The sequence below is a fragment of the Zychaea mexicana genome, assembly GCF_025766255.1.
Source record: "Zychaea mexicana strain RSA 1403 chromosome Unknown BDB00scaffold_18, whole genome shotgun sequence".
Classification (NCBI taxonomy): Eukaryota; Fungi; Mucoromycota; class Mucoromycetes; order Mucorales; family Lichtheimiaceae; genus Zychaea; species Zychaea mexicana.
Genome location: NW_026516681.1, coordinates 1 through 27,676, shown reverse-complemented (window position 1 = coordinate 27,676; position 27,676 = coordinate 1). Strand labels below are relative to the sequence as shown.

Below are 27,676 nucleotides of genomic sequence, written 5' to 3'. Positions count from 1 at the left end.
CAACCTCATTCGTTTGATATCCATCAACGGTAAGATGATAATCACTTTCGCTGGTATATATTCAAATGTATGAAGTTTTTAACAATGCGATATATAGAAATACAATGATTGGTTTGATACGTAGAGTTAAGTGTCTTTTCTAGGTGAGGAGCAGTCACCTTCAAATTTATATTAAACCTTTGCATCCTCTTGATAAAATGGGTAGTCAGTATAACCTTCGGCATCATGAGTGTAGAAAGTGTCACGGATATACTTTGTCAAGGGCAAACCGTGCTGGAGTCGGTGGACAAGATCTGGGTTAGCAATGTATGCACGTCCAATTGCTATCAGATTGCCCGTTTCATCCGCGATTTTGGCAGCGAGCGATGGGTTGGTAGTGTAGCCACCAGCAGAGACGAATGGTCCCTTCCAAATGGCACGGAAAGGATCCAAGGTGTTCACGGTATCGTTCTTTGTTTTGCGGCCATAATCGTCACGAGGTTCAATGAAGTGGATGTATGCCAGCTTAGCATGATGAGCCTGTAATTCGCTCACAATGTACGACCACGTATCATACGGTGTTTTGTCTTCCATATCCTAGATATTTAATAGAGCTTGCGTTAACCACTCTTTCCCTCTTTAGATATATAACCTCCTCAACCCTCGTTGACAGCGAGATCCCTCCTTATATTACCTGAAACTCGGACCAAGGTGACAAGCGAACAGCAACGCGCTCCACACCGACTGCTTCTACAACCGCCGTTGTCAGCTCAAGGCAGAAGCGTGCACGGTTTTCATAAGAACCACCATATTCGTCTGTGCGGAAGTTGCTCGACGTGTTGATGAACTGATCAATGATGTAGCCATTAGCAGCATGGATTTCAACTCCGTCAAAGCCAGCAGCAATGGCATTCTTGGCCGCCTGTGCAAATTCTTGAATTGTTTGTTTGATATCCTTCAAAGTCATTTCACGTGGTACGGCAAACGGTTTGCCACTGAAGATGCATACATCCTTAATAGCCACAGCAGAGGCTGATATAGGCGTAGCATTGTCCTTAATAAATGCTGCATCGCTTGCTCTACCTGGATGCCAGCTTTTTTTCGTAGCAATAAATTAGCTTCTCTTCTTGTACGTTTGGGTATGCTTTGTCCCGGCCTTTTTCTCAAATTTGCAGTAATGATATCAGAGGTAATACTTACAGCTGTGCAAACACGAAACCGCCCTTGTTGTGGATCGTTTGTACAATTTTCTTCCAGCCTTCAATCTGCTTTTCTGTATATAGACCCGGGCCACCAGGATAAATGCCGGCGTTAGGGGACACACCCGTAGCCTCGGTAATGATCAGGCCACCTTCAGTTGTTCGCTGCTCGTAGTATTCGGCCACCATATCCGTGGGCGTACGGTCTTGATCGCATCGTAACCGAGTCAAAGGAGCAAGAATGACACGGTGCTTCAGTTGGCAAAGTCCAACTTGAGTAGGTTCAAAAAGAGCAGAAGAAGATACAGACATGTTGTATATATGATGACTGTTGACCGAGCAGAATTTATAAATGTGTATCAAATAAACGTAGAAAAAAGAAAAAGGAACGAATCAGTGGAATCGTCGTTTTATATATTCTTCCAATCCCGCTCCGACGCTTTTTCCGAAGTATCATTATTATTTATCGTTGTATGGATGTGCGTCTAATCTGTGTGGCTGTGATTCGGATGCGGTGACCCTTTTTAAGTCGCGGGCATGCGAGTGGGATATACTCAATAATACAAGTATAGAATTTCTTTTTATCGTCATCGGGATGTGTTGACTGTGATGCAAAAGGCACTGTTCCCTCGTGTCAAGAAGGGAAACTTTAGATTCGTACCACCTCATAAATGACACACTTGTTCATTAGAGTGTCTTTTGCATGCAACTTCAAAGTGCTTATCATTGTTCCAGATATATGGAAAGCGCGAGCGGAAATAGTCAACTTGGTGGACCAATTCCTCATAGTATGAGCAGCATAGCAGCATATTCATGTACTTGTTATCGTTTTTGCTGTCTTTGTTTGCTGTAATATGGGCTATCAAAGAAAAATCAGAAAGTGGAGCCACTTATCTCCACTGTGATAAACTTTAACAACAAAAAAGAAAGCCGCTAAAATTATGTGATACAGAGGAACCCGCTAATCAGGTAACGTTTTACACCATGCGCTCCATTTCTCTTGGCTGAAGTATATGTGGGGTTCGCCGAAGGACTGTTTACTGCGCCCCCTCAGCAAATACCGACTATACTGCTACACAACTGCTTCTGCCGCTGCTTCTAATAATCATATGGTGGGCTGATGTGCCTTGTTCACCAAATTACGAGCAATTATAGTGCATTATCATATCACCTGTGGCGCGGAACGTAGCTTTGATGATAATCGTGGATCTAAAAGCAAGTTCGTCGTTTCAATGTAAGCTACATTAACATACTAAAAGCGAGTAAGAGTGGTCCTTTTCGTGTTTATGTACATATCTGTCGGATGGCGTGCGTGACGATGTTACCCAAAGATAAATAGGTACAGAGATGCACTGATGATAACCTATCCAAGAGAAACGAAATCCGCTAGTATGAAACCTCTGACACCATTCTGGTTTGAAATCAGTATAGTCTTATTATTATAAAGAAGCATTGTATATTACTTCGAAAAGTATGTAACTTATTGTGGAAGACTTACAGACCTCTGTGGTAAAAACTGATATATAGACAGTGAAGAATCTATGTGTAGTATTATGCTATAAGAGTGATGCGTGGTTCTCTGCTGTTGTTGATGCGCTGCATGTAGGGCTTCTTCGGTTGCTGGTGCGTCATCATCGTACAACTTACACTTATGGCTCCAGCTGGTAGATCTCTCGGAGGAGATGCAGTAATGCTTAGCCATGCCTTTTTCCATTTGCCGCGGGTGGTCCTTTAAGATGTAGTCGAACTCTTATTATTCGTTTAAGAGATCAGATATTGCTAATCACTGTATATAAGCTTATCCAAAGTTTTGCGATGAATATGTTTGTGCGCATATCACATGTTCAAAATATTGTGCAACTTAATTTCTGTCTTTAATAGCTCCAATAATCGTTGTTTCTACCTTTATCCAACAAGTTCGGTTTCATTATACCGTACCTTTTCTTTAATTCATACTGTTAGACTAACTAATACAGTGGTGTCTCTGATTATGCCCTTTGTTCTTTACTGCTATATATGACATTTATCTGAAGCGTCTCATCGTCCACGTCTTAGCATATAGCACGACAGGCTTCCCAAGTACATTTATAATACTCTGGTACATTGCACTATATCCGCCATGATAACGTTCTGGGACATATTGAACGGCACCAACATCCGTCGTCGATATAAAGTGACAGCCGCCTATATAATAAAATAACTGTTCTGGTAACTGACAATGATAGTGCTGTTATCGACATCTACCGTTTTGGACGATTTATGTATGTGGACGAAAATATTGATAACAGATTCAACTACATAATCCACGTTATTTGTCCATTAAGCAAAGTTGTATAACTATTTGCTGGCTAATAATAAAACTTGAGCCATCTTTAATCAGCCATAGCACCAGTGCAAGAGCGCGCGAAAAAGAAGAAAAGGAGTACTTGCATGATTTCCAATATAAGATGTGATTGTTGCTGATTGAGTGATACACGCAAAACCTAGATAAGCTAATAGTATAAGAGAAGTGCTACAGGTACGAGTTTTTTTTCTTACGCGTACGAGTTTTTCTAAGCGGGTTTTTAAAGGTGGTTGTGTTGTGAAACCTCATTTGGCCAATCCGATTGCCGTCTTACACGTACGAGTTTTTTGCTAAAGGAACTGAACAGCATATGCGTACGAGTTTTTGTCTACCCATCAGTCTTCCCTTTTTTTAGATGGCCTTGTCAAAATAACTAGCTATTGTCATACTTCTTGATGTAAAACTGCTCATTTAATTGGCGTAATGGATTTAATTACGCTGTTCTTTTTGAGATCTTACAGGATTCTGCTCTGCCACTATACAGTGATGGCATATATAAGTTTTGCATTCCTTCTTTTCTTTAAGTTCTTGGCCTTTTCCCAATATAAGATGGAACACTAAGCTCGATATCAGGATCCTAATCAATCAAGCAATTCATTTGTTTGTGTGGAGGTAGTTTTCTACCGAGTCCACATAGGTAACAATCACTTATAAAAGAACTCTGAGCAGCGCTCTTTTACGCTTACGAGTTTTTTTTTTAATCTGTTTCCACGTAAATCATAAGTAGCGGGGACAGATTTTGACAATTGTCTGCTTACGCGTACGAGTTTTTTCTATCCTGGTTCTACGTAAATCATGACTAGCTGGGGCAAATTTTGACAGCTATCTGCTAACGCGTACGAGTTTTTTTAACCTGGTTCCACGTGGATCATAACTACCTGGGACAAATTTTGACAGCTATCTGCTTACGGGTACGACTTTTCTTAAGCCTGGTTACAGTGAGTTATTTTTTAATCTGAAGACCGTTCAAACAGCTCCATAGGAAGTTGGAGGTTCATAGGAGACTTGCTCACTGTACTTTCGAGAACCATATGCTTTTCAAATGTAGAAAGACTATGATCTGATATATTAAGTAGAAATAATAGTGAGGGTAAGTACTGGCTTCCTACTTCATAATAAGACCAAAACTCTAACATCGAAACATTGCGCCTTACATACATGACTTACATTCAAATGATCCTTGCACCCGAAACAGCCATTTTATCTATAGCTGACGATCTGGAAGAAGGTACTGTAGAAGGAGCAAAAATCTAAATGAATGGGGATCTAATGCAGATAGAAGGTGTTGAAAATCTCACGTCTTATGCACGAACTCGCATGTGGAAAAGTGCATATTTCGTTCCATTGTTTCTAGAAATGTATAAATAGTATTGACAATTTTCATTACCTTTTTCCCGATAATATCTTGTTGTAACAACCCATTTGTTAATCTCTCCTCCATTTCATTTCTATTTTTCTCTTTCGACACAATTACCGTTGTTCACCTTATACTTACTCTCACATGAATTAGCGTCTTAAATCTCTTATGTCTTCTTTTGCCTTTTACCTTTTTATAATAAACACCGATTCCCTACTGCAACAGCTTATGCTCAGGGAATGTTTTACACGTGGAACCAGATTAAAAAACTCGTACGCGTAAAAGAGCGCTGCCCAGAGTTCTTTTATAAGTGATTGTTACCTATGTGGACTCGGTAGAAAACTCCTCCACACAAACAAATGAATTGCTAGATTTATTAGAAACCTGATATCGAGCTTAGTGTGCCATCTAATATTGGGAAAAGGCCAAGAACTTAAAGAAAAGAAGGAATGCAAAACTTGTATATGCCATCACTGTATAGTGGCAGAACAGAATCCTGTAAGATTTCGAAAAGAACAGCGTAATTAAATCCATTACGCCGATTAAATGAGCAATTTTACATCAAGAAGTATGACAATAGCTAGTTATTTTGACAAGGCCATCTAAAAAAAGGGAAGACTGATGGGTAGACAAAAACTCGTACGCATATGCTGTTCAGTTCCTTTAGCAAAAAACTCGTACGTGTAAGACGGCAATCGGATTGGCCATATGAGGTTTCACAACACAACCACCTTAAAAACCCGCTTAGAAAAACTCGTACGCGTAAGAAAAAAAACTCGTACCCGTAGCACTTCTCATAGTATAATGCAAATATATAAACTTTGCTTAAGCTGTGTATCATACATACATGACTTTAATCTTGCGTTTTTTTATAGGCCTAATTTCTTTTTACTCTCATAATTAAAACTTGCGCTATATGTCCCTGTGAAATCTATTATAGATCAAACTTGTACAATTTGAATTTAAGAAAAAGGACTGAAGAGTATGGTTCCTTGTTTTAGGAGATAAAATATTTTATGATGATGATTACTGATGAAGGCAAAAATCATATAAACATCTCTTTAAAAATTTGATGAGGAATAATATATTGATGGTATATATAGCGGCCGGTGTGATTATACGATACATAACTCATGACTAAGCTTATCGATAGATTGAAGCCAGGATGCCCTAAAGAAAAGGCATCATTACTGATCAATCTGGTTAATTCCTTGTCATATATATCCAGCTGAAATAGTAAGATGTTATGGCCGTCAGCTAAATTTTACCCTGGATTGCACCGGAACTATATGATGGTATAAGCATAAGAAAAAGCAATTCGCTTGAGTAATTGGCATTCATGCTTGACACTGGGGTCGCCCAGAAAGGAAACACGAACTGTGACCCAGTAGGCCGTGCGAATGCGATTACCACTTCTATATGCCCCACAGCTGCACAAAGCTGGCCCGACTAAAAATCCATTACCAGCGTCTACCAGAGTACTTTAGCACAGAAGCAAACATCCACAACGGACTGCAGCAGCACAAAAACTATGACAATGTCAACTATGCGGATAGCAATATATGGGTTATTTTGATTACTCAGCAAAAGACCAAGTCGAAGATTCAGGCACGATTACAAACCCGGTTCCCGAAGTTTTCTTTTTGGAACAGCGAATGATATAAAAGTGAAGATATGGTGGATCCAACAATACGTTCCCATCTCTCTAATCTTCTTCTTGTTTTACATTAACACGAACACCATTAGACAACGACGTTCCCAGTAATCCAATCATAAGCACGCTAAATAATGGCTTCCAACTCTGCACTGTTTCAACCCATCAAGATCGGCAAAACTCAGCTTGACCATCGAGTCGTACTTGCTCCATTGACCCGGTTTCGAAGCGACGAAAACCACGTACCTACAGCATTACAGCAAGAATATTACGCTCAACGAGCAACCAAAGGTGGCCTTTTAATCTCTGAGGCTACCTTTATCTCGCCCACTGCCGGCGCTTACCCTGGTGCTCCGGGAATATACAGCAAGATGCAAGTCGAAGGTTGGAAACCTGTCACTGATGCTGTCCACGCCAAGGGTGGTGTCATTTATTTGCAACTCTGGCATGTCGGTCGTGTCACTGCATCTGCTATTTTGCCCAACAATGTATTACCCGTCAGTGCTTCACCCATTGCTATGAAGGGTCGTAATATGTACTCGAAAAAGGACAACGAGGTGCCACACGCACTGACCGTCGAAGAAATACAGTCTGTGATCAAGAACTATGCACAGGCTGCTAAAAACGCCATTGCTGCTGGCTTTGATGGTGTTGAGATTCACGGTGCCAACGGCTACTTGATTGATCAATTCACAAACAGTTGTAGTAACAAGCGAATGGATCAGTATGGTGGCTCAATCGAAAATCGTACACGCATGGCTCTCGAGGTTGTCAAGGCTGTGACTGATGCCGTTGGTGCAGAACGTGTTGGCATTCGCTTGTCTCCTTGGAGTGAAGCTAACGTAAGAAGAGGCGAAGGAAACGGTCAAGACTGTGGGTTTATTTTAGGAAATTGAACGCTTACATAATTTTTTTACGTGTTTCAAGCAAATCTATGACGACACTCCTTACGACACTTGGGGCTACTTAGTTGAGCAGCTCCAGGCCCGTCATGGCAAAATGGCGTATATTCATATGGTTGAGCCTCGCGATGACTTTTCTCGCAGAACGCGTAACGATACCGCCAATAGCTTGGATCCATTCCGACGTGTTTGGAAGGGTACCTTTTTATCTGCCGGCGGATACACGACCAACCCTCAATTGGCCGCCAAGATCGCAGACGAAACTGGCAATCTGATCGTATTTGGTAGAGCATTTATCGCTAACCCTGATATTGTTGAGCGTCTCAAGAATGGCTGGCCTTTGACAAAATACAACCGCAAGACATTTTACAGCCAGGGAGCTGTTGGCTATACTGACTATCCTTTTTATGACCCAGCCACTTCTTCTACCAAAGCAAATCTTTAGAAGTCTTCCAATTTTAATTATGCAGCAATCTCTTAAGGTACAACTCACGCTGAATAAAAGATGTAATTACCAGGCCCATTTTTCTTGTGAGATGTCGGGGCGATGAGTGCGTGTATAATCTTTTTGTGCTTCACCAACTGAATATAAGTCGGTGGTGTCAGTGCAAGCATGATAAGTGCATGAAAAACGTTCTCTTTCCTATCCGCATACATGTTACGCCAAATCGTTTAATCGACCCTTACACAGACAGTGATAAACTTCACTCTCGTTCTTTAACTACGGTTCAGCAAGCGCAGTACACACACTAAGCAAAGACCAATAGAAGGAGAGCTTGTTCTTTATACTGCAAGAATAGTCATCGGACCTCTTATTATGCTTACCTTATACGATACGACCACTGTGAGTCGTTCTGAAGCTGATAGCAAATCCTATTATTCATCGAGGAGGTAGCTATTGCGAGGTTATTGTGTTGCTTTGATGCAGTCTTCTACGATGTACATTGCATAATTTGTATGCTCTTACCGGCTGCTATGCGCCTGATTTTAGAATAGCTTCCGAATATAGGCAAGAGTCTAGTTGAAAGTAAGCGATTAAGGTTGGCCCCCACTTTTCAAAATTTCGCACGGTGTCGACCTGTTACAAATCTTGCAGTTAGCTCGAGTTGCAAGTGCCCTTGTCTTTTCTTGCTTTCTTTTTCTTTTCTCTAACCCTTTCTCACAAAACATACAATGTTGTCTGCTGTCCTAAAGTCGCCATCGTTAATCAGGTACAGTTTCTTCTACTAGTTCATTTCCGCTCAAAATGTTTATCCCAACCTCCCCATTTCCCCCGCAGCCGCGTGCTGCCAGTGGCAATGACACTCATTCAAGTCCCTGTATAATGACAATGCGCGCCTCTTTCCCATAGAGCATCTCCAGTTGCTCGCCGAAGCTTCTCTACAAACTTCCCCGCTCTTCAACATGCTGCTGCTGCTAGCCAGTCGTCCACAGCCCCCAACGTTAAGAACTATATCAATGGCGAGTTTACTGAGTCGCAGGCTAGCAAGTGGATTGAGTTGAGAAACCCTGTATGTATTTTTCTTCCTTCCTTTCACTAACTTCATAGATCCTGACATAATGTGGAAAAATTAACCTTTGAAACTCGGTTTTTATGTAATGATTTTTTTTACGCATAGGCCACTCAAGAACTCCTCGGTATGGTTCCCGAAACCACGCAAGAAGAGTTACAAGAAGCTACCAAGTCAGCCGCCTATGCTGCCAAAGAATGGAAGAAGACAACCGCATTGCAGCGTCAACGTGTCATGATGGACTTGCAGTACTTGATTCGTCAAAACCAGGACAAAATTGCCGAAAACATTGTAGAGGAACAGGGCAAGACCTTTGTTGACGCCAAGGGTGATGTTTTCCGTGGTCTTCAGGTCGTTGAGCAAGCTTGCGGTTTGACCACTGGCTTGATGGGTGAAAAGTTGACTGTCGCAAAAGATATGGAGACATGTACGTGGTATTATTATGAAATCAGAATTAGGCTTCATATAGATAGCGGGTATACTGACGTTTAAATTCCCATTTTTTTAACTGGGGCACTCTGCTGCTTATCTCAGACATGTACCGTGAGCCATTGGTAAGTGAGAGTTATTACATGATGAGATAGTAGCGGAAGTAGTAACTGTAGCTGCTATTGGATGGACGGCAATTACTCATTCATATATCCTATATGTAATTTAGGGTGTCACTGCTGGTATCTGCCCATTCAACTTCCCAGCCATGATTCCTCTCTGGATGTTCCCCTTGTCTATTGCCGCTGGTAACTCGATCATCATGAAGCCTTCTGAGCGCGATCCCGGTGCCATGATGATGTTGGCTGAATTGGCTGCCGAAGCTGGTGTCCCTAAGGGTGTTTTGAACATTGTTCACGGCTCCGTGGACTGTGTGAACTACATTTGCGATGCTCCTGAGATCAAGGCTATCTCGTTTGTTGGTTCCGATCGCGCTGGTCAGCACATTTATACACGTGGTAACGCCAACGGCAAGCGTGTCCAAGCCAACCTGGGTGCCAAGAATCACGCTGTTGTGCTTCCAGACGCCAATAAGAACGCCACTTTGAATGCTATTGCTGGCGCTGCTTTCGGTGCTGCTGGTCAGCGCTGTATGGCTTTGAGCACATTGGTCATGGTGGGTGAGACCAAGGAATGGTTGCCTGAATTGGCTGAACGTGCCAGACAACTCAAAGTCGGTTATGGTATGGACCCTGAAGTTGATTTGGGTCCAGTGATCACTGTGCAGGCAAAGGAACGTGCAGAACGTTTAGTCCAGAGCGGTGCTGATGAAGGTGCCAACATCTTGTTGGATGGTCGCGGTATTGTCGTCAAGGGTTACGAAAAGGGCAACTTTGTTGGTAAGATTGAAGGAATGATTTCCCCACGTATCCCCACCCCGTCATCACGGATCATCGTTTGACCTACCTAGTCTAATTATGACTTTCATGTGTGTTTATAGGTCCTACTATCATCACTGATGTCAAGACTAACATGGAGTGCTACCGTGAAGAAATCTTTGCACCTGTCTTGGTCTGCTTAAATGTTGACACTTTGGATGAGGCTATTGAATTGGTCAACGCTAACCCCTATGGTAACGGTACCGCCGTCTTCACCAACTCGGGCCCCATTGCTCGCAAGTTCGAGCATGAGATCGATGTCGGCCAGGTTGGCATCAACGTTCCCATCCCTGTGCCCGTTCCACCCTTCTCCTTCGTAAGTATTGCACCTCATTATTCATATCTATGCTCTTTTGTTTTTGTGCGAATTGGATGGGCGGATGTACGTGATTGCCGGCTGCAGGAAGCTCTGATATGTTACTGACGAACTCTTTCTAAAAAATATGAATATTATAATAGACTGGTAGCCGTGGATCCATCTTGGGTGACATGAACTTCTATGGCAAGAGCGGTCTTCACTTCTACACCAAGCCTAAGACTGTCACTGCTCTCTGGAAGGAGACCGATGCTACTCACACTCGCTCCAGCGTCGCTATGCCCACCATGCAGTGAACCAAAAAAAAAGCATCACCCATACTATATCTTTTCCCTTTTGATAGTACATATACGTAGAACGGTACATATCAATGACAACAAAAACCAAAATATGCACATACATAATAAAATACATTACAAACATCATTGACATATCTTGATGCTGGTACTTTCTCTTCTCCTGAACAATGTCACATCATTTATACATAGTGACACCGTGAATATGTGTACTACTCATCATAGTTCTGGAGATGAGGAGTAAGAATCGACTGAATCCCTATTCGCTAGAAATTACTTAGGGGATTTTGCTTGTGGTAGCTTTCTCGTTCTTTTCTCTCCAGTTTTCTTTTAATGATGGTGCGCTATTCATTGGAATATAATAATTGATGTTCTACTATGTACTGGTATATTACAAAACGCACATAGCAGTAGCTCATCGTATCTGTATATGATAAACTTTATGCAGGGCCAACTATTTATTTTTATTATATTTAGAGTCATGGACCATCATCAGCTCCCCGAATATCCTCCCCTAAAATACTAGAACATACCCGTTTTACATCTTCCCATCGGACTTAGTATGAAGTACACCATAATAGCTGCCATGTTGCTGTGATTGACTTTTGTAAACATGTACACAACAGGTTATGTCAGTTGAAAAATGCAAATTTTCGCCGTCACCTATAGTTCCGAGCTTTGCTGCCTCCAATAAAAAATACCTATTGCATACATAGTCGAAGTGCAGTACACGTTGTGGAGATGGGTAGACGATAAACATAGCATGTTGAGAGCTACTCCATTTTATTTTTATTTTTTTCCCGAATACAGTATATCTATATATACATATACAGAAGAAATCGGGGCCATTGACGACTCTACCTTTACTAGCCTATATATAAAGAGAGAACAAGAGGGGCGTAAGGGGTATGATCGCTTGTCGTTAGAAGAGAAGAAGGGGATATACCACGTTTCTTTCTTTCCTTTTCATATAGCCAAAGGCGAGACCGTCACCCGCTAGTGATCTGTTCTTCATCTAGCTACAGCTTGCGTTATATACGTAGTCCAAACACATACAACTACTGTGGCGTGGGTTTTCCCTCTCTTTCTCCTTCCATGTAAGCTCACTTTTGCGTTTGCTCCCGTACGCACACAAAAACCACCCATTGTTTCTCTTGAAACTCCTAGCCCAAATAAAGAATCCAGACCTTCTCTTTCTTCTCTCTTTCTTTTTTCGTTCCTATCCATAATCACCTTTATTCTTCACCTTACAATTAGATATATGCCTCCATGTCCACCGTATCCGCAACAACAGCAGCAACAGTGCCGACAATAACAAACACCGAGCATCCGGTCCATCACCCAACCTACGCTCCTCACATTCCTACATCGGCCGTCGGTCCCGTCACAATAGCAATTATTGTTGCACTTGTCCTAATTACATGTTGCATTCTACACTGTTCCCGAATCCGCCAAAGTATAAATAACAGAATTATTTCGGAACGATGTCGTAAAATACAACAACAGCACGAACAGCAGTACGATTGTTCTTCAAATGATGGCACTGTGTATAATGGCAACAATCATCAATCATCACCGTCGCTTGGATCTTGGTCATCATCTGCTTCGACCGTTCATTATGACTCGCAACAACTGCAGCAACAGCAAGGCAAAGACCATATAGAATCTCAAAACCATCGACACGAAGAAATTCCGTATAACTCAGAAGGAACAACGCCAGTCCATCATGAGCAACAAGAGCAGCACTTGAACTATCCTCAGCTCACAAGCGTCATAGTACAGCAGCCCCCTGTTGCAGTGACAAGACCAACATCTCAATAAGTAATAACTTTAAGACTAGATCCTGATTACCAGAAACAAAAGAAAAAAGAAGTTTATCAACGCGCATCATCATGGGCAACAACAACAATAACGCAGTAGCTCTAAATAATAGCTGTAGAGTAATACAATCCCAACGCATTGCCATTACACCATTTGTACTATAATCAGCCCTCCTCCACATCATCTTGAACCGTACATACTCGACCCACTTTTCATCATTATAGTATCGCTTGAAACTGGAAACAGAAATTCATTTGCTGCATCTTTATTAGACAAAGTAAAAAAATAGAGAGGGTAGTAGTCACAGTAAGCGGAAGTACTGTAATTGGGATGCGTGATGTGGTGTATGTGTTCAAAAGTAAGAATCGAAAATGTTATGTACAAAATGTCGCTTTTTGTTGGAATGAAATGCTACAAGAAGCAAAAACAGGCGCAGAGGTAGATTGATATATGCATCATTGCAAACGATAGCGAGAGCGTTCTAAATCTGCTGAAATACTGTGGGTGGCTGCCTAGACACAAAGATCGGTATCTTCCACAAGGACCGAATCATGTGGTGACGCAATTTCGTTATCTCCATCAGGCGAGTATACTTGTTCTTTTTCATGATTGAACGTAAGCTGGTGATGTTGCTCTGTGGTAGTCGTCGAGGTAGCAGTATCGCTGTGGGGATGGTGAGCATTCTCCATCGTGTTGCTATTACTGGTCCTGCTGTTCGGATAGGATGACTGTGTATTACAGACGTTCACTAGACATGCACTTTCAAAAGACAGTGGATCGGCCAATCCACCTCCACTATGAGCCGTTCCGGAGGTTGCTAATCCAGCACTCGGAGAAAGAAGTCGAAGCGCAGCCGATCCAGCACTTGTACCAAAGAACCCAGACGGTGATGGCGATAAGGAGCTTGCCATGGCATTCGAAAGATTTTCTGTTTCGTATGAAATTTGCAGTGTAAAGGGGGTTGCGTTGTTGAGGAAAGAGGGGGTCCGGGTAGAGGAGATTGGTTTAGTAACACCAACTTGGCAATACCAAACAATGAAGTTTGCTATACCTTCTAATTCAAACAAGGCATCATCCAGCACCGCCCCGTCTTTTGCAGCCGCTGCCGTTCTTCCAACGCGGTCGACTCGACTTGCATAAGGCTCTGGTGCGTCTTGCGTAAGAACGAGTGGATTTGTAGGAGGAACAAACTGATGACCACCGTTTTCTGACAAAAGATCGTCACCATCATCAGTATACATTGCTGCGGTAGTAGTAGTAGTAGCATATGTATGGAAGCTTATATGTGGATAATGATGACTCCATAATGGCTTGTCAAATACAGCATCATCATATGTGGCAATTTCTGCGTACGATAACCATCCTCCCCCTCCATTTCCACCTGCAGATGCTCTTCTTTGTTGATGATGTTGTTTTTTCTTTTTTTGATAAGCGTCGCAGTTCATCTTAATTTGATCCCAATCCGGCTTGCGTGTGACCCGCCATTCCGCCACGTCTCCCTCTTTTACGTTCAGCTCAAGTTTTTCAACAATGCGCCCGCTTTCCCGCTTTTTGACTAATGATTGTGTGAGCCAGCAACGGTGTAAAGTAAGGATGCCATCTGGATGAACCGAATACATGTCTTGGTAGCCTGCAGTAGCAGCTCCGAAATGATGATCACCATTACCGTCATCGCCTCGCTGGTTCTGCTGCTGCTCTTCTTCCTCATCAAATCCAAATAATCGATTGTCGTTATGGCGGTCGTCATGAGTGTTTAGTGCTGTCCATCGATCGTTGCAGGGTAAATACGTTTTCCAATTCGTATTGCCTGGAGAGTTTATTAAACTGGAAACCTGCGTTTTCCAGGATGATGCCCATGCTCGACGTGCCGCATCCGGAATCGATGAGCCACTAAGTAAATATGGTGTCTTGCTTACAGGAAGAAACTGCGTTGCTAACTTGGCACGGTATCGCTGCTTTGCTGCAAGTATTCCTGCATTGGCTATCATTGCACTTGGCTGATCAGGGCGATGATGCTGATTTTCTGCTTCTAGGGACGCCTTTGACGGCGTGCATGATTGTGATGTAGAAAACGCAGTGCTATTATGAAAGTCTTGAATATCGGCTTGCATCGATCGTCTTTGCTTGATACGAGCAACCGAATTAAGTATAGTAAACTTCTTTTTTAAGAAAAATTAGATGGAGTGATTAGTACTGTTGGTAGTGCACGTAGAAGTCCGTTTCCTTTTGACCGTTCAAGATATCCATATACACTAAGGAATGTACCGACTTACCGAGTTGGAGGTCGTGCGTCGGTGATTATGATTGTAATCAGCAGCAGCGGTAGGATATAGATGGTGCTTTGAATTAACAACTTTGCCTTGCACGTGACCAGGAATTTCAGTTGGGCCTCCATATGGATTAATTGGATAAACATGGGTTGTTCCACGCGCAGTACTGACTGCACACCAAAGCGAATCCGTTGAGAACTGTACGTCATCCACTTGTGCGTCTGTAATTCCACGCGATAAGCTGTATAAATGCGTTACTGATAGCTCTCCTGTTGTAGGTGCCCATGATGATGATGCTGGTGGTGACCACGATGAGGACGAAGCAAGCGAGAAAACGTGAAATTTATGTCCTTGGTTTGATGCTGACAGAAGCAGCGTTCCAGACGGATTGAATGTAAGGGACGTAATGGCATGCTTAGTGTGGGCCTGAAAATGGGTGCACACAGATTGTATTTTCTGCAAATCTCGGATCATAATCTACTTGCATTTAAGTTTACTTCCCCTTGGGTCAGTTTGATATAATTATACAATGCATAATGTATTCATTGACCCCCTAAAAACAAAAATAGTAATGACTTTACCCATCCTGCTCCTTGTTGTGAGGAAGAAGCTGAAGAACAATCAGACAGTATCCCTCCATTGCTGCCACTGATGCTTGAGCTCGGTCTGCGTTGCCGTCGTCCTGCTTCTGCACCAATATTGTTGCTACCATTTATCGCACCAGTGATTTCATTATTGCTGCTATATACACCGTTTGCAGATGCAGGTGACGTCGGGCTGTCAGTACTTGCAAAGTAATTGGAGATCGAATCATAGCTGTATACGCTCAATGACCTGACGCCATGAACAACTTCTTTGGCGATGTCTTTGACAGCACCCTTAACGTCCTTATCATTGACAACGTGACTCAGGAAACCCATGTTCGTTGAGCGATCTGAGCTGGTAGCTGTAGTGGCATAGGCAATATATCGTGATCCAAGTGCAAAAACAGGGCTTGTTGAAGAAGGATGGTGATGATAATAAACATCAGTTAGTGGATTGCCTTGTTGTTCTAGATCTAGCGCAGAAAGAATGTTAAGCGAAGCTGCCTGGTCCTCAGTTCTAATACAACCCTACATAATAGATGGTTAACTGTATGTTAACGTAATGTTACTGAGCATGAAAAAGCATAAGCAATTTGAACAGGAGAGAAGAGATAATAACCAAAGCAATTGAGCGTGAGCTGCTCTGCAAGTTGACCACTTTTATGCCTTGATCCGCAAGATCCGTGAACTCCTTGACAACTTCTTGTGTACGAAGGGAAAATATGCGTAGCCTTGTTGGTATGTTTGCTTGAGCGATACTGGGAGGAGAAGGGGAAGAGCCGTCGTCGTTTTGATTTCCATTGGGTGACTGTCGAATGTGGTCGTCATTGTTCGCGCTACTGTTGGATTTTAAGGCAGAGTATACCAATTTAGCACGCAGACGCAACAAACATTATAAATGATAAATTTCGTCAAAGGTTACAAGCCTAATTCTTGGTAAAACTTGCTTACATGATTGCCAGTAAGGGCCGGAATTCAGCATAGGGATCCACACATCCAGGACGGAGTTCCGGTTCAGCTAGGATATGCATGTACTGCACAACGCTGGCCGTTGTATCTCGTATTGAGCACGTTTCGTGCACGTTCTCCGGACTCGTCACATCCCATATTTGGAATCCATTTTTGTACCCTAGTAGCAAAAGCAGAGAAGAAGAGCTATTACATAGCACGCGATATTTGTTACAAAAGATCACAACTGTTTAATAGACGATTTCTAAGCGAAGGGAATCTACAGTCTTTTTTTTCGTCGTTTTATGATCACCTTGATAGAAAATCTTGGATCTGAAACGTAGCAAAAGTCACCAACTCGCTGTCATCAGAATGTGACTGTGACGTTTCAACGTTAGAGCAAGAAGAAGACTCGTTGTTTTTCTTATCACCGCCGTTATGCTGCTGATGTTGGTCGATCAGTTTCTGTAGATGAGGATCATGCTGTTGCTGTTGCGTAAGACTAAATGAGCCGTTTGATCGTCGTCTTTGGATATTGGAGGCTAAATAAAGGGATACCCAGCTAAGACCAGAAGATATGTATTCCAAGGAAGTCGAATCCCTGAGTAATGGGATGGTTTGGTGAAATTTTGATAAATCATGCAGCTTATCAGTCTGTGCGACTTCACTTTGGTGCACCACAGCTCGAACTCGCATTTACACCCCTCGCTCTCCCAAGGTAAAAGGACCTCCACCCAACCGTACACACTCGTAACATGAATGCACAAATAGAAAGCAGTATTAGTCAAAAGGCTAACCTCAAAAACTTGGGTTCAGCTCGAACACCAACACTCATGATGATAAAGCAAAGGTCAAAACAGTTGCAGTAACAGCGGAATTTTCTGTCAGTGTAGCTGCGGTGGCGACGGCGTTAGTCGGCGGAAGATCTCTTCTTTTCTCGATCAGTAACAAAGATACAAGTCGATCTCAACGATTGAAGGGAAATGAGGTAAATTCGCGTATGCTAAGGAAGACCAGGTGTTACTGATATCGGTGAAAAAGGTAGCAAAACGAAAAAGAAGAAAAAGAGAAAATAAATAAGGAATGACGTTGTATTTTGGATATTGCATACGTGCTCATCATTATTACCCGCGGACCTGCCAGTGCCGGTGTGCCAGAGTAGGCTGCTTTCACTATCTACTCCATCCCCCCTGCCCTTGTGACTCATCATATCATCAAGGGGTGCTGGTGGTGGTGTACAGCGACCCAACAACCTGTACGTATAGTTGTTGAGTGTGAGAAACCCAGTATTGACACCATTTTCTTGCAGCAACAATACAATAGTACGAACTATTTTAAGGACCTGTTGTATATAAGCATATTGTATCTCTGCTCTTCTTTGGCGTTACTTTTAACGATACCATTACCGCTTTGTGTAACTCTTCACAACAGACTTTGGAGCATTCCTATTTTTTAAACATGAACATCCGTATTATACTACAGTGCTCATGAGGTCGGCCGGCCATCATGATGATTAGTCGCTAAAGGATAGCCCTAACTGCGATAATGATATATTGTCTCGAGAGAAAGTTACATTCTGCATAACTAGTCTATCTTAAGATAATGTTGTCAAACGGATTAAAACGGTCACAAAGGACGATGCCTGACCGTCTAGTGTGTGAATAGACACATATATTACAGCTTCCACGTTGTTCATTCACCATGACGCAAAGAAAACATTTAATCGTTGTTACTATCTATTCTCTCCATTAGCATAAAACTTCACAATGATCAGATATACAGCCGCCGGTAATAGAAACATTATGGCCTTGAGCCAGGTACACTTACACATCGTGCTATCGGGTTGCGAAACAATGAATTGCATTAAGTTCAAGCGAGAAAATTGAGATAGATAAGCAACACAATTATTACAACTGTTTTTGAGCGTTTTCCTTGGTACGAAGGCTATTAAGGAATCTTTCCACGTACAATGGGTTCCTACATTACCGTTTCGGTCGAAAAGCTACATACAATACTGTTATAGATGAACATATTAACTAATTTGTAAATGAACGAGAATACTTTGTACTGTAGATGCTTTCAGTAGTGAATTTGGTTCTAGCCTATTGTTGTATGTGTAGCGTCAGCCAAACAATTACATTCAGCATAGATAGCTTCATGTACGATAAATGGACAAGATGCAAAACGCAAACATAACAAAATCGCGTGGCTTAAAGTGTTGAATTTTCTGCTGAAATCGCAAGGACTGCTATTCAATATAAGCATGATTTTCTGTGAAATATGATAGTATCTGTATGACAAATGACATAAGGATGAATATTATTTATGCAAATAGGTTTACTAAGCAAATGAGTTTTTGTAACGTTGACGTTGCTGTCTACAGCCAATACTATAGGGAGTCAGCATAGTACTCATTATCCAAATGCCTCAAATGACGACAAGCAATCGATCATGCCATCTTTTGCAACGACGATCTAATCGATTGCCAAACGCAAATCCAAGATCAGCAACAAGGAAAAAAGAGTTCATTATGTCATGATTAGCGCAGTAGCAGCTATGATCAAACGGAGGTTTCAGAATCGACAAGATCAAAGACAGATTCTGCAGCACTTGTCTCTCGACCAACGGCGAGGACGCTGTGGATGTGGACGAATTGTTGCAGACCAATGCGTTGTCGGAAGTTTTAGCTTAATTTCATCGAAGATTGCGCCATTTTCAGTGGATATGAATGGCTCAGTAGATCCGATGGCGTGCTACCCAATGAGATGGAAATCGTTGATTTTTTTGTGTTTGTTTGCTTTTTCAAGGAACCGGATCTTTTCTTTCTTTACTCTTTTCTTTTGACACATACACACTACGAACGATGTTCGCCTCCACTGCTCTTATCGCAGCACTCGTGAAGAGCAAGGCATTCAAGGGCAACAATGCCCATAAGCCCGTCGAACTGTCGAGAGAAGCTATCGAATCCGTCACAGCACAACTAAAAGAAGCAACAACAGCAGCTGAAGACACAGCTTCGACCGCCGGCAGCCAAACCACCGTTGTCGACGAAGAAGCCACTTTGCAGCTTCAGTCCCGAGTAAAGAACGCTCTCGAAGTCTTGTTCAGCGACGACAAGACTCGTTTGGTTGATGTCAACAACGCTGTCGATTACGTTGCTTATGGCTTGTCTGATCTCGTCTTTGTATATCCCGGCAGTGCTGCTGGCACTCACCTCGGCCAGGAACTCAAAGGTTGGCAATCGACTATCCGCAACAGCCGCGGAAACCTCGTCAAGGTTGTCGAGATGGAGACCCGCGAGGGTGCTCTGCAGGCTGTTCAGGGCGCACTTGACAGCACCACCAAGACCGCTTCAGTCTTGACTTCGTCCCAAGCCTTGTTGTCGATGATCCCCAACATTCATGCTCTTGCTTTGGCTCGTCAGCCCGTCGTTTTCCACGTTGGCGCATACGCTGTCGATCAAGAATTGGTAGCTCATTCGCAGGTTGATGCTGTCTTGGCTGCTCGCAACTCGGGAGCCATTGTGCTTTCCTCCAGCACCGTTCAAGAGGCCCACGACATGGCCATCGTTGCTCATCTCCTTGCTCGCGCCGTCGGTCTCCCCGTCATCCACTACTTTGATGGCTCTTCTGTCAACATTGAAAAGGCCTCGCTTTTGTCTTACAGCCAATTGGCTGCTGCTTTGGACGATACCAAGGCATCTGGTGCTGATGCCTACTCTGAAGCTGAACGTTTGTTGGCCAAATATGGCTACAAGCCTTTCGAATATACCGGTGCTGCCGATGCAGAAACTGTCCTTGTTGCTTTGGGCACCTCATCGGTCGCTGATGCTGTCAGCAAGGCCAATGCCAAGGTTGGTCTCGTCACTGTCCGTCTCTACCGTCCTTGGTCTGAAGCCGGTTTCATTGCCAGCTTGCCCCAGTCGGCTCAACGTATCATCGCCTTGGAGCAAACTGATGGCTTGTTTGCATTCAATGGCCCTCTCTTTTTGGACATTGCTGCTGCTGTCCGTTTCGGTTCCTTGGCCCGTCAATCCCGCCCTCATTTGGTGACCGCTCAAGCCAGCTCGTTCGGCCATCTCTCCGCTGGTCATATTCCCCTTTTGGCCAAGGAAGCCGAACAAAAGAACTTTGTTGATCTCGCCGCTGGCGTCTTCTTGGAAGCCGTCGAAGAACCCAAGCAAGAGCAAAACATCTGGAGCGCTATCTTCTGGGACGTTGAACAGGATGGCAGTGCTGATGCTGCACAGCACGTTTCGCACTTGTTGCATCAACAAGAAGAGCAAGTGGCCGTGCAAGTTACTCGCGACGCATACCGCTTGGGTGGCGCCGTTGTCAACACGCAGATTGTTAAGAACAGCAAGCCTGTCATTGCCAAGGCCGATTTCATTGCTGTTCACAACGTTGCTTTGACCAAGGAGTACGACGTTTTGGCCTATGCCAACAAGAAGGCAACTGTTGTCTTGAACGGTCCCTGGAAGCACGGTGACGAAATCGAAGCACATTTGACGAACGAGTTCAAGCTCAAGCTGACCCAGTTGGATATCAACTTGTTCACAGTGGACGCTTCCCTCATTGCCGAAGAATTGGGTCTGCACCGCAAGTCGACGCACATTATTTGGGAAGCCGTGTTCTTGGCCTTGACCCAGGCTGACAAGGCTGCTGATCGCTTGAATGGCTTGTATCATGAGTTGGATTCGGTTGTGGATGAGCAAGGCAACAAGCGTGAATTGACACCGTTGATCCAGACGCTTGTCAACACTGTTGCTAAGCAGATCGTTAACGTCGAATTGTTGCCCCCATGGACCATTCTGGAGATCAGCGATAATGTTCTGCCCGGTCGTCCTGTGGCCCGTGCTGTTTTCGGCGAGGAAGACGAAGAGAGCGACGCATCGACTGCCGTTGAGGAGGGTGAACAAGAACATGGCGAGTTGAACAAGTGGCACAAGGCAGCATGGCAAGTCATGTTCAAGGAAGCCTATGGAACCGAAACTTCCGTCCGTCCAGACCTTCACGAATCAACCTACTTGATCAAGCTGGGCGAGAACAAGCGCTTGACCCCCGCCACTTACGACCGTAACGTGTTCCATTTGGAATTCGACACCACTGGCTCCAACTTGAAGTATAATTTGGGCGATGCTTTGGGTGTCCACGGCCACAACGACACTGAGGAAGTCGATGAATTCCTTGCCTGGTACGGCTTGAACGGTAATGATGTGATCTCAGTGAAGAACTCTGATTCTGGCAAGTTGGAGACCCGCACAATCTTCCAAATGTTCGCGCAGACGCTCGATGTCTTTGGTCGTCCTTCCAAGAAGTTCTACGAATCGCTCGCTTCATATGCTTCCAACCACAAGGAAAAGGAGCAGCTGTTGTTCTTGATATCGGCGGAGGGCAAGGATGAATACAAGAAGCGTGTAGATGACACGATCACCTACGAGGATCTGTTGCGCGAATTCACTTCAGCCAAGCCTCCTGTCGAAGCCCTTGTCAACATGATCACTCCCATCAAGCCTCGTCACTACTCAATCGCCTCGTCTCAAAAGATGTTCCCCAACTCAGTCCACTTGTTGGTTGTCGCCGTTGACTGGGTCAGTGCAACTGGGAAGAAACGCTATGGTCAGTGTACAAGATACTTGGCCAACATGAAGGTCGGTTCCGACGTTACTGTTTCGATCAAGCCTTCAGTGATGAAGTTGCCTCCCTTGGACACCCAGCCGGTCATCATGGCTGGTCTCGGTACCGGTATGGCTCCTTTCCGTGCTTTCATTCAAGAGCGTGCCATGGTCAAGGCTGCTGGCAAGGAAGTTGGTCCCATGGTCTTGTACTTTGGCTCGCGTAACCGTCGCATGGAATACCTGTATGGTGAAGAACTGGAAGCCTATAACGCTGACGGTCTGTTGACGCACATGGGTTTGGCATTCTCGCGTGATCAAAAGAAGAAGGTGTACATTCAGCACAAGATGATGGAGGATGCCGAGCTTCTGCACGACTATTTGATTACCAAGAACGGTCACTTCTACCTTTGTGGTCCTACTTGGCCCGTGCCCGATGTCAAGGATGCTGTTGTCTACGGTCTCAAGCACTTTGGCGGTATCGATGAGAAGGAAGCTGGCAACCTGATCGAGGAATGGAAGGAGAAGGAAAAGTACATCTTGGAAGTGTACTAAAAATTATATCGTTTGTTTCTTGTCTTTTCTAAGCACCACTTGTAAAATAGTTTCTTTCATCTCTTTTATTATCATACACCTTATTTAAAAGACGACACGCACATATATACACTTATATGTTTTGCATAATAAAAAATGAACATCATTCCCAACTCTTATTATGCTGTGTAACACTCTTAAGACTTGCTCAAGTATGTCAGAAAGTAACAATGAATAGGCACTGTACCGATGATTCAACTATTTTCAATTTGTAATCTAGAACTAATAATTTAATTTATTCCAACTCGTATCCTTCCTCTGCCAAATACAACGCGACAATACGCATGCTGGCTTGAGCAATCATATCGCCTTCCAGCTCGTCATCTGAGGTCGTGGTATCTTGTGTGAATCTCAAGAGTTCCATCACAATATTCATTGTATCAGTCAACACGGTCCGAATCTTAAGCAATATGTCTGCGTCCATGTCACTTTCTTGATCCTCGCTATAGTTCAAGGACAAATACTGGATCGCAGCTTCGAGGATTTCAAAACAGACGGGTACCATCGTTTCCTGGCGCATCTCCTTTTCGGCATCCACCTCAACAACTTCTTGATTGTGTAATTTTAATCGTCGTTCATGGATATCGTCCAGCATCACACGCGTTTCGACCGCAACCAGATGGATCAATAGCACTGGGAACTTGACATCTGCATCATTGCTGGATGGTGCACTGTTGGCAGGCTTCTTTTCACTTTTCCGTCGCTCGGATTTGGTTTTTCTTAGAGTGGAAAACAGCCAATCTGGACCGAAATATTGAAGCAAGCATGCTGTTACTACCATAGATTGATCCCGATATTTTACGTCTATAATGCATTCCCGTAATATGTCATTTAGTCAATCTCTATACAAAGTTCAAATGCAAATCACAAGGTCTTTGTCTTTCTGTTACCAAGCCTAGTACTAAATATCTGTCGTAATCCAGATCGAAGATCTTGCAACCAGCGTGATACTTTATCTTGTCCTGATTCTTTAAATTTCTGCATAATCTAAGTCGCACGGATTCCACTTAGCAACTTGTTTTGCACAAATCTTTTAAAATCATACCTCTGATGGTACATCCGGCAACACGGAGCTTAATACATTTAGAGTTTTGAATTTCAGCTTGTCCTGGTTGTTTGCGAGGACCTTGGATAACGCAGTGAACAAGGTTGGTAAAGAGTATTTGAGCGCTGATTCAAGGCTTGGAATTGGTTTTTCGTGCAACATATGGCATGCTCGTGCAAAGGTCGAATGGATAAGCTGAAATCCAAGCTCTTGTTCTTGACCTATTTGCCTCGTCCATTAGAATAATTGAAAAAGAGGTTTGTTCTCGACATGCATACTGTGATAATGAACATGCACGCATACCATTTTTTGTGGCCACCGCTAGCTCCATAACATTCTTGAGAACATCCGGATCCAGCATCCGGACAAGACCTTCCTTTGTCACACTAACACATAGTAAGATATGTAGTGCTTCCCTGGTACCATCCGACTTGTCACTTTTCATGGAAAGGAAAAAAAAACTTTTAGTAACACTATTTCCATTACACTAACGCTCCTAATTATCCCTGGCATACTACTTACTCTTCTTTCAAAACGGTCGATAAAGCAGGGATCCGGTCGGCCATCATTTTGCTCGAGGCCATATTCTCGTAGTGAGCAAAACAAGCCAAAACGTTAATCGCGATCTCTCGTAGCACCGGTTCGGGAACTTGACCCGTTTCTGAATCCACAGCAGCTAAAGTAAATCAGCACACAAAGAAATAAACGTGAAGTGCACGCTCCTTATAGCAAAACAAAAGCGTGTGTATAAATGATTACATGTTCGAAGTAAACGTTCAATGAACTTAAAGTTCATGCCGTCAAAAACGCGTTGGACAAGATCGACTTGATCGTGGCTCAAGAGTCGAGGCAAGAGGAGCATGCCAACAAACTTGGATTCGTCGGGTTGTGCTGGTGAGATTAGTTCGAGACATCGATCGATCTCGGCAGATCGTTCTGCGGTGGAGCTGTGGGCTGCCATTACTCAAGTGTTGTTGGAGTGTCAAAAACGAAAGAGAAAAGTGGTGGCGGCATTATATTAAAATCCATTCGTAGTTCTTTTCCTCTGATATGATACTCGCCGGTCACTCCACGCTACACTACTACCATTCTTTCTAGTAAGAACCACAATAAAGTATCTTAAAGTTCCTTTAATCCTTCTAAAGCCCATGTAAGAATCATATAAGCATACAACAATACAAGAATGAATGGGGTCGATATTAAACAATACACGATGACATATAGTAGGTAAAAGAACATAGTGATGGTGGTTGTACTTATACTTCTCGCTCTCTGTCTTGCAAGAATCCGGATCGTCGTCGCATTCTTTGGCCGTAAATTTTTAGGATGATTAAACCGCAAGCTGCAAGCCAGCTTAGACCAGCGACAAAAACTGAGAGGTAGCCAGGACCTATTGAGTCCACCATAGGCGTGCCTGCCACTGCAAATAGACATGCAAACACATTGTATATCACATTTCCAGCAGCTACAGCCGATGCTCCTCGACCAGGTACTGCGTCCAGTAAATAAGCGCTCACACCTGTCATGACTTGATTCATTCCGAATGTCTGTATGCCAAAAGCAACGATAGGTATCCACTATCCAGTAGGACAGCCGCTTTTCCATGCTCCAGCCGAACAACAACACACCCGTTGGTATAAAGATCAGTAGACAGGGCCACATCATAAATATAAATCGGTCCTCTACTTTCTCTCGTCCTCCGCGTCGACCTCTTGCCCGTAAAAGCAAACGATCAGAAAGCTGGCTGTTGACCAATACACCGCAAATGTTCCCTAGCCCTCCTCCTGAATAACATAAGCCTGTTATGGCCATTCCCATCAGACTTTTTTATAATCTTATGATGTTTTTGGTATAGATGCTTGCTTTATGAAATGTCGATATCTGATTAAAATCAAACAATATAATACTAACCTGTCTGCCAGGAATTAAATGAATGGATGCGCTCGTACAAAATAGGGATTACAGTCTCTATCGCTAGTACAGTACCTATAGCTCATATTATATAGTTAAATCCAATGACAACATAAGTGAAGAGGACAGAGAACTTCGATTGCAGAAACAATCATATTAAATGCAACACCTCCGGCAAACGAACTCAATGCAATGTTCGGATACCGAAGTAAGGCAAATGGACGGAATAGATTCAACGATTTTTCTCTTTCATGGTCCTTCTCCTGCGATGACGATGATATCACTGCTTCGAGGGTATCCCCTTCTTTTTCTCGTTGCTGTTGCTTTTCCACATCCTTGCTATCGATCACTAGGTGGATCGTGGGCGTTGTTGCTCTGTCTTCGTCATCAAGAACTTGTACATGCGAGCCTTCGACTGATGTGTTGGTGGCAGAGACGTATATGACGCTGTTGACGACTTTTCATTGTTGACATCAGTAACGACATCAATTTTTGGTCGTCTCGATAGGTCTCTGGCATGAAAAAGACGGTGACGCCGAGTACAATGCCACCCAACCCGGCGCATAACCAAAATGTAGCACGCCACGTCAAATCAGTCATGACTAAAAAGCCGCCAATCATTGGACCTACATATATAGTACGTTGATATGATGTAATGTAAATTCCGGAACTGTATAACATCTCAGTTTTATCGTAATTACACATCGCTTACCAATAAGAGGACCAAACGTATTTCCAAGAACAAACTTGCTGTATCCACGCCCACGTTGCTCAATGGATTAGAGATCGGCGATAAAGGCAGGACCAACCGATTGGGATGCTGAAGCACCTATTGCTTGAAGTCATCGAAATACAACAAGACCCCAAATGTTGTTGATGACCGCACTGGCGATTGAAGAAATGATAAAAATAACCATTGAAATTATCAGCAAGAAACGTCTAATTTGGTAGAAATCTGAAAGCGCTGCAAAGAGCACTGGTGATATACCCATGAAGAACATAAAAAGCGCTGCGACCAATGTCGTTACAAAAGATGACGGATTTAAATTCCATAATGATGTTGGGAATCCCTGATTTTTTGTACGGCGAGTGATGTAAAATTAATCATCAACAGCACGAAGCACTCCAAAGCCGATAAATGATTCTATTTAGAAATATCATGTACCTGGATAGTAAACGGTACACGAGAACCCGGCTAATGCAGCCAAAAACATTACAATGAGAATAATACCATTCTTAACCGTTGGGCTGTGCAATCGAGGATATTGGTCGACTGGCGGACGGATCGATAGTTGTGATTTCAGATAGCGTATGAATCGATTGTGTTTGATTATCGTCCGCCCGATCATCGTCCCCTTTTTGTTGGTAGCTGCTTTTACTCAGTAACGCGATGATAATAAAGCTAATCACGACGACTGTTTGCTAATCCTATGAATCTTGATTGTTTTGTTGAGCAAAATTGTCAAGGAGCCAAGAATGAAAGATTAGATTATCTGGTTCGATATAACAGTGAAACAAAAACAAATGTTCCTGAGCTGTATCACTTGTTGAAAAAAAAAGTTGAGCAGTAAATAAGAAGTAAAGCTAAATGTCCATGACCTTACATAAGAAGATAAAAAAAAGTAGTCAAGATGATGTCAGTTCTCATTGTCTTTCAAGAAAGGTCGCCGTATGATTCGATTTATGAGTTGCTTTACATTCTAAAAATGTGAAGTGAGGTCCGTCTGTGCGTCAAACTTGCTTTATGATACGTGAATATTTACAAGTGCTGACCACAATGTTTGCGGGTGACGATGATGAACCTGATCGTAATTGAAATGATGAGAAGAGTTGTATGTGCATTAAGAGCTTTGCACCAGTCTGCAATCCTACAGCAACACATATGGTATTTACTATAGTGCTTGTCACTATACCCTCTTTCGTGCCTAAGGACACATACTTGATCTATGTTTTGGCAAAAATAA

General features: G+C 43.1%; 8 protein-coding genes across 8 annotated transcripts; 4 read left to right on the top strand and 4 right to left on the bottom strand.

Moving 5' to 3' along the window:
- Nucleotides 1–31: 31 nt before the first annotated feature.
- On the bottom strand, nucleotides 32–1,536 carry BDB00DRAFT_811599 (uncharacterized protein). Its single transcript, XM_053122648.1, has 3 exons — nucleotides 1,180–1,536; nucleotides 674–1,073; nucleotides 32–576 (listed from the first exon to the last, which is right to left on the bottom strand). The coding sequence occupies exons 1-3, from the start codon at nucleotides 1,488–1,490 to the stop codon at nucleotides 172–174; spliced, it is 1,116 nt and encodes a 371-aa protein (XP_052982029.1). The 5' UTR covers nucleotides 1,491–1,536; the 3' UTR covers nucleotides 32–171.
- Nucleotides 1,537–6,501: 4,965 nt separating this feature from the next.
- On the top strand, nucleotides 6,502–8,028 carry BDB00DRAFT_811592 (12-oxo-phytodienoic acid-like protein). The gene is made up of 2 exons (XM_053122647.1): nucleotides 6,502–7,375; nucleotides 7,461–8,028. The coding sequence occupies exons 1-2, from the start codon at nucleotides 6,668–6,670 to the stop codon at nucleotides 7,878–7,880; spliced, it is 1,128 nt and encodes a 375-aa protein (XP_052982028.1). The 5' UTR covers nucleotides 6,502–6,667; the 3' UTR covers nucleotides 7,881–8,028.
- A 377-nt stretch (nucleotides 8,029–8,405) lies between these two features.
- BDB00DRAFT_945293 (methylmalonate-semialdehyde dehydrogenase) lies at nucleotides 8,406–11,089 on the top strand. Its single transcript, XM_053129506.1, has 7 exons — nucleotides 8,406–8,646; nucleotides 8,787–8,946; nucleotides 9,055–9,373; nucleotides 9,481–9,500; nucleotides 9,605–10,274; nucleotides 10,376–10,629; nucleotides 10,773–11,089. The coding sequence occupies exons 1-7, from the start codon at nucleotides 8,609–8,611 to the stop codon at nucleotides 10,923–10,925; spliced, it is 1,614 nt and encodes a 537-aa protein (XP_052982027.1). The 5' UTR covers nucleotides 8,406–8,608; the 3' UTR covers nucleotides 10,926–11,089.
- Nucleotides 11,090–12,194: 1,105 nt separating this feature from the next.
- On the top strand, nucleotides 12,195–12,746 carry BDB00DRAFT_927123 (uncharacterized protein; the record flags this gene model as incomplete). Its single annotated transcript, XM_053128868.1, has 1 exon — nucleotides 12,195–12,746. One exon carries the CDS (start codon nucleotides 12,195–12,197, stop codon nucleotides 12,744–12,746), a length of 552 nt encoding a protein of 183 aa, XP_052982026.1.
- Nucleotides 12,747–13,225: 479 nt separating this feature from the next.
- On the bottom strand, nucleotides 13,226–17,881 carry BDB00DRAFT_192295 (uncharacterized protein). The gene is made up of 9 exons (XM_053116419.1): nucleotides 17,677–17,881; nucleotides 17,346–17,571; nucleotides 16,862–17,149; nucleotides 16,552–16,755; nucleotides 16,220–16,439; nucleotides 15,598–16,128; nucleotides 15,020–15,493; nucleotides 13,798–14,902; nucleotides 13,226–13,674 (listed from the first exon to the last, which is right to left on the bottom strand). Exons 2-9 carry the CDS (start codon nucleotides 17,381–17,383, stop codon nucleotides 13,259–13,261), a joined length of 3,276 nt encoding a protein of 1,091 aa, XP_052982025.1. The 5' UTR covers nucleotides 17,384–17,571; nucleotides 17,677–17,881; the 3' UTR covers nucleotides 13,226–13,258.
- Nucleotides 17,882–19,411: 1,530 nt separating this feature from the next.
- On the top strand, nucleotides 19,412–22,717 carry BDB00DRAFT_882263 (uncharacterized protein; the record flags this gene model as incomplete). The annotated part of the gene is made up of 1 exon (XM_053128137.1): nucleotides 19,412–22,717. One exon carries the CDS (start codon nucleotides 19,412–19,414, stop codon nucleotides 22,715–22,717), a length of 3,306 nt encoding a protein of 1,101 aa, XP_052982024.1.
- Nucleotides 22,718–22,864: 147 nt separating this feature from the next.
- Nucleotides 22,865–24,806, bottom strand: BDB00DRAFT_811576 (Neurochondrin-domain-containing protein). The gene is made up of 6 exons (XM_053122646.1): nucleotides 24,561–24,806; nucleotides 24,324–24,477; nucleotides 24,105–24,238; nucleotides 23,802–24,022; nucleotides 23,647–23,743; nucleotides 22,865–23,560 (listed from the first exon to the last, which is right to left on the bottom strand). The coding sequence occupies exons 1-6, from the start codon at nucleotides 24,760–24,762 to the stop codon at nucleotides 22,992–22,994; spliced, it is 1,377 nt and encodes a 458-aa protein (XP_052982023.1). The 5' UTR covers nucleotides 24,763–24,806; the 3' UTR covers nucleotides 22,865–22,991.
- Nucleotides 24,807–25,031: 225 nt separating this feature from the next.
- Nucleotides 25,032–26,941, bottom strand: BDB00DRAFT_927119 (major facilitator superfamily domain-containing protein). The gene is made up of 9 exons (XM_053128867.1): nucleotides 26,878–26,941; nucleotides 26,701–26,782; nucleotides 26,567–26,597; nucleotides 26,425–26,482; nucleotides 26,264–26,338; nucleotides 25,897–26,169; nucleotides 25,713–25,787; nucleotides 25,488–25,585; nucleotides 25,032–25,378 (listed from the first exon to the last, which is right to left on the bottom strand). Exons 1-9 carry the CDS (start codon nucleotides 26,924–26,926, stop codon nucleotides 25,058–25,060), a joined length of 1,062 nt encoding a protein of 353 aa, XP_052982022.1. The 5' UTR covers nucleotides 26,927–26,941; the 3' UTR covers nucleotides 25,032–25,057.
- Between the last annotated feature and the right edge of the window lie 735 nt (nucleotides 26,942–27,676).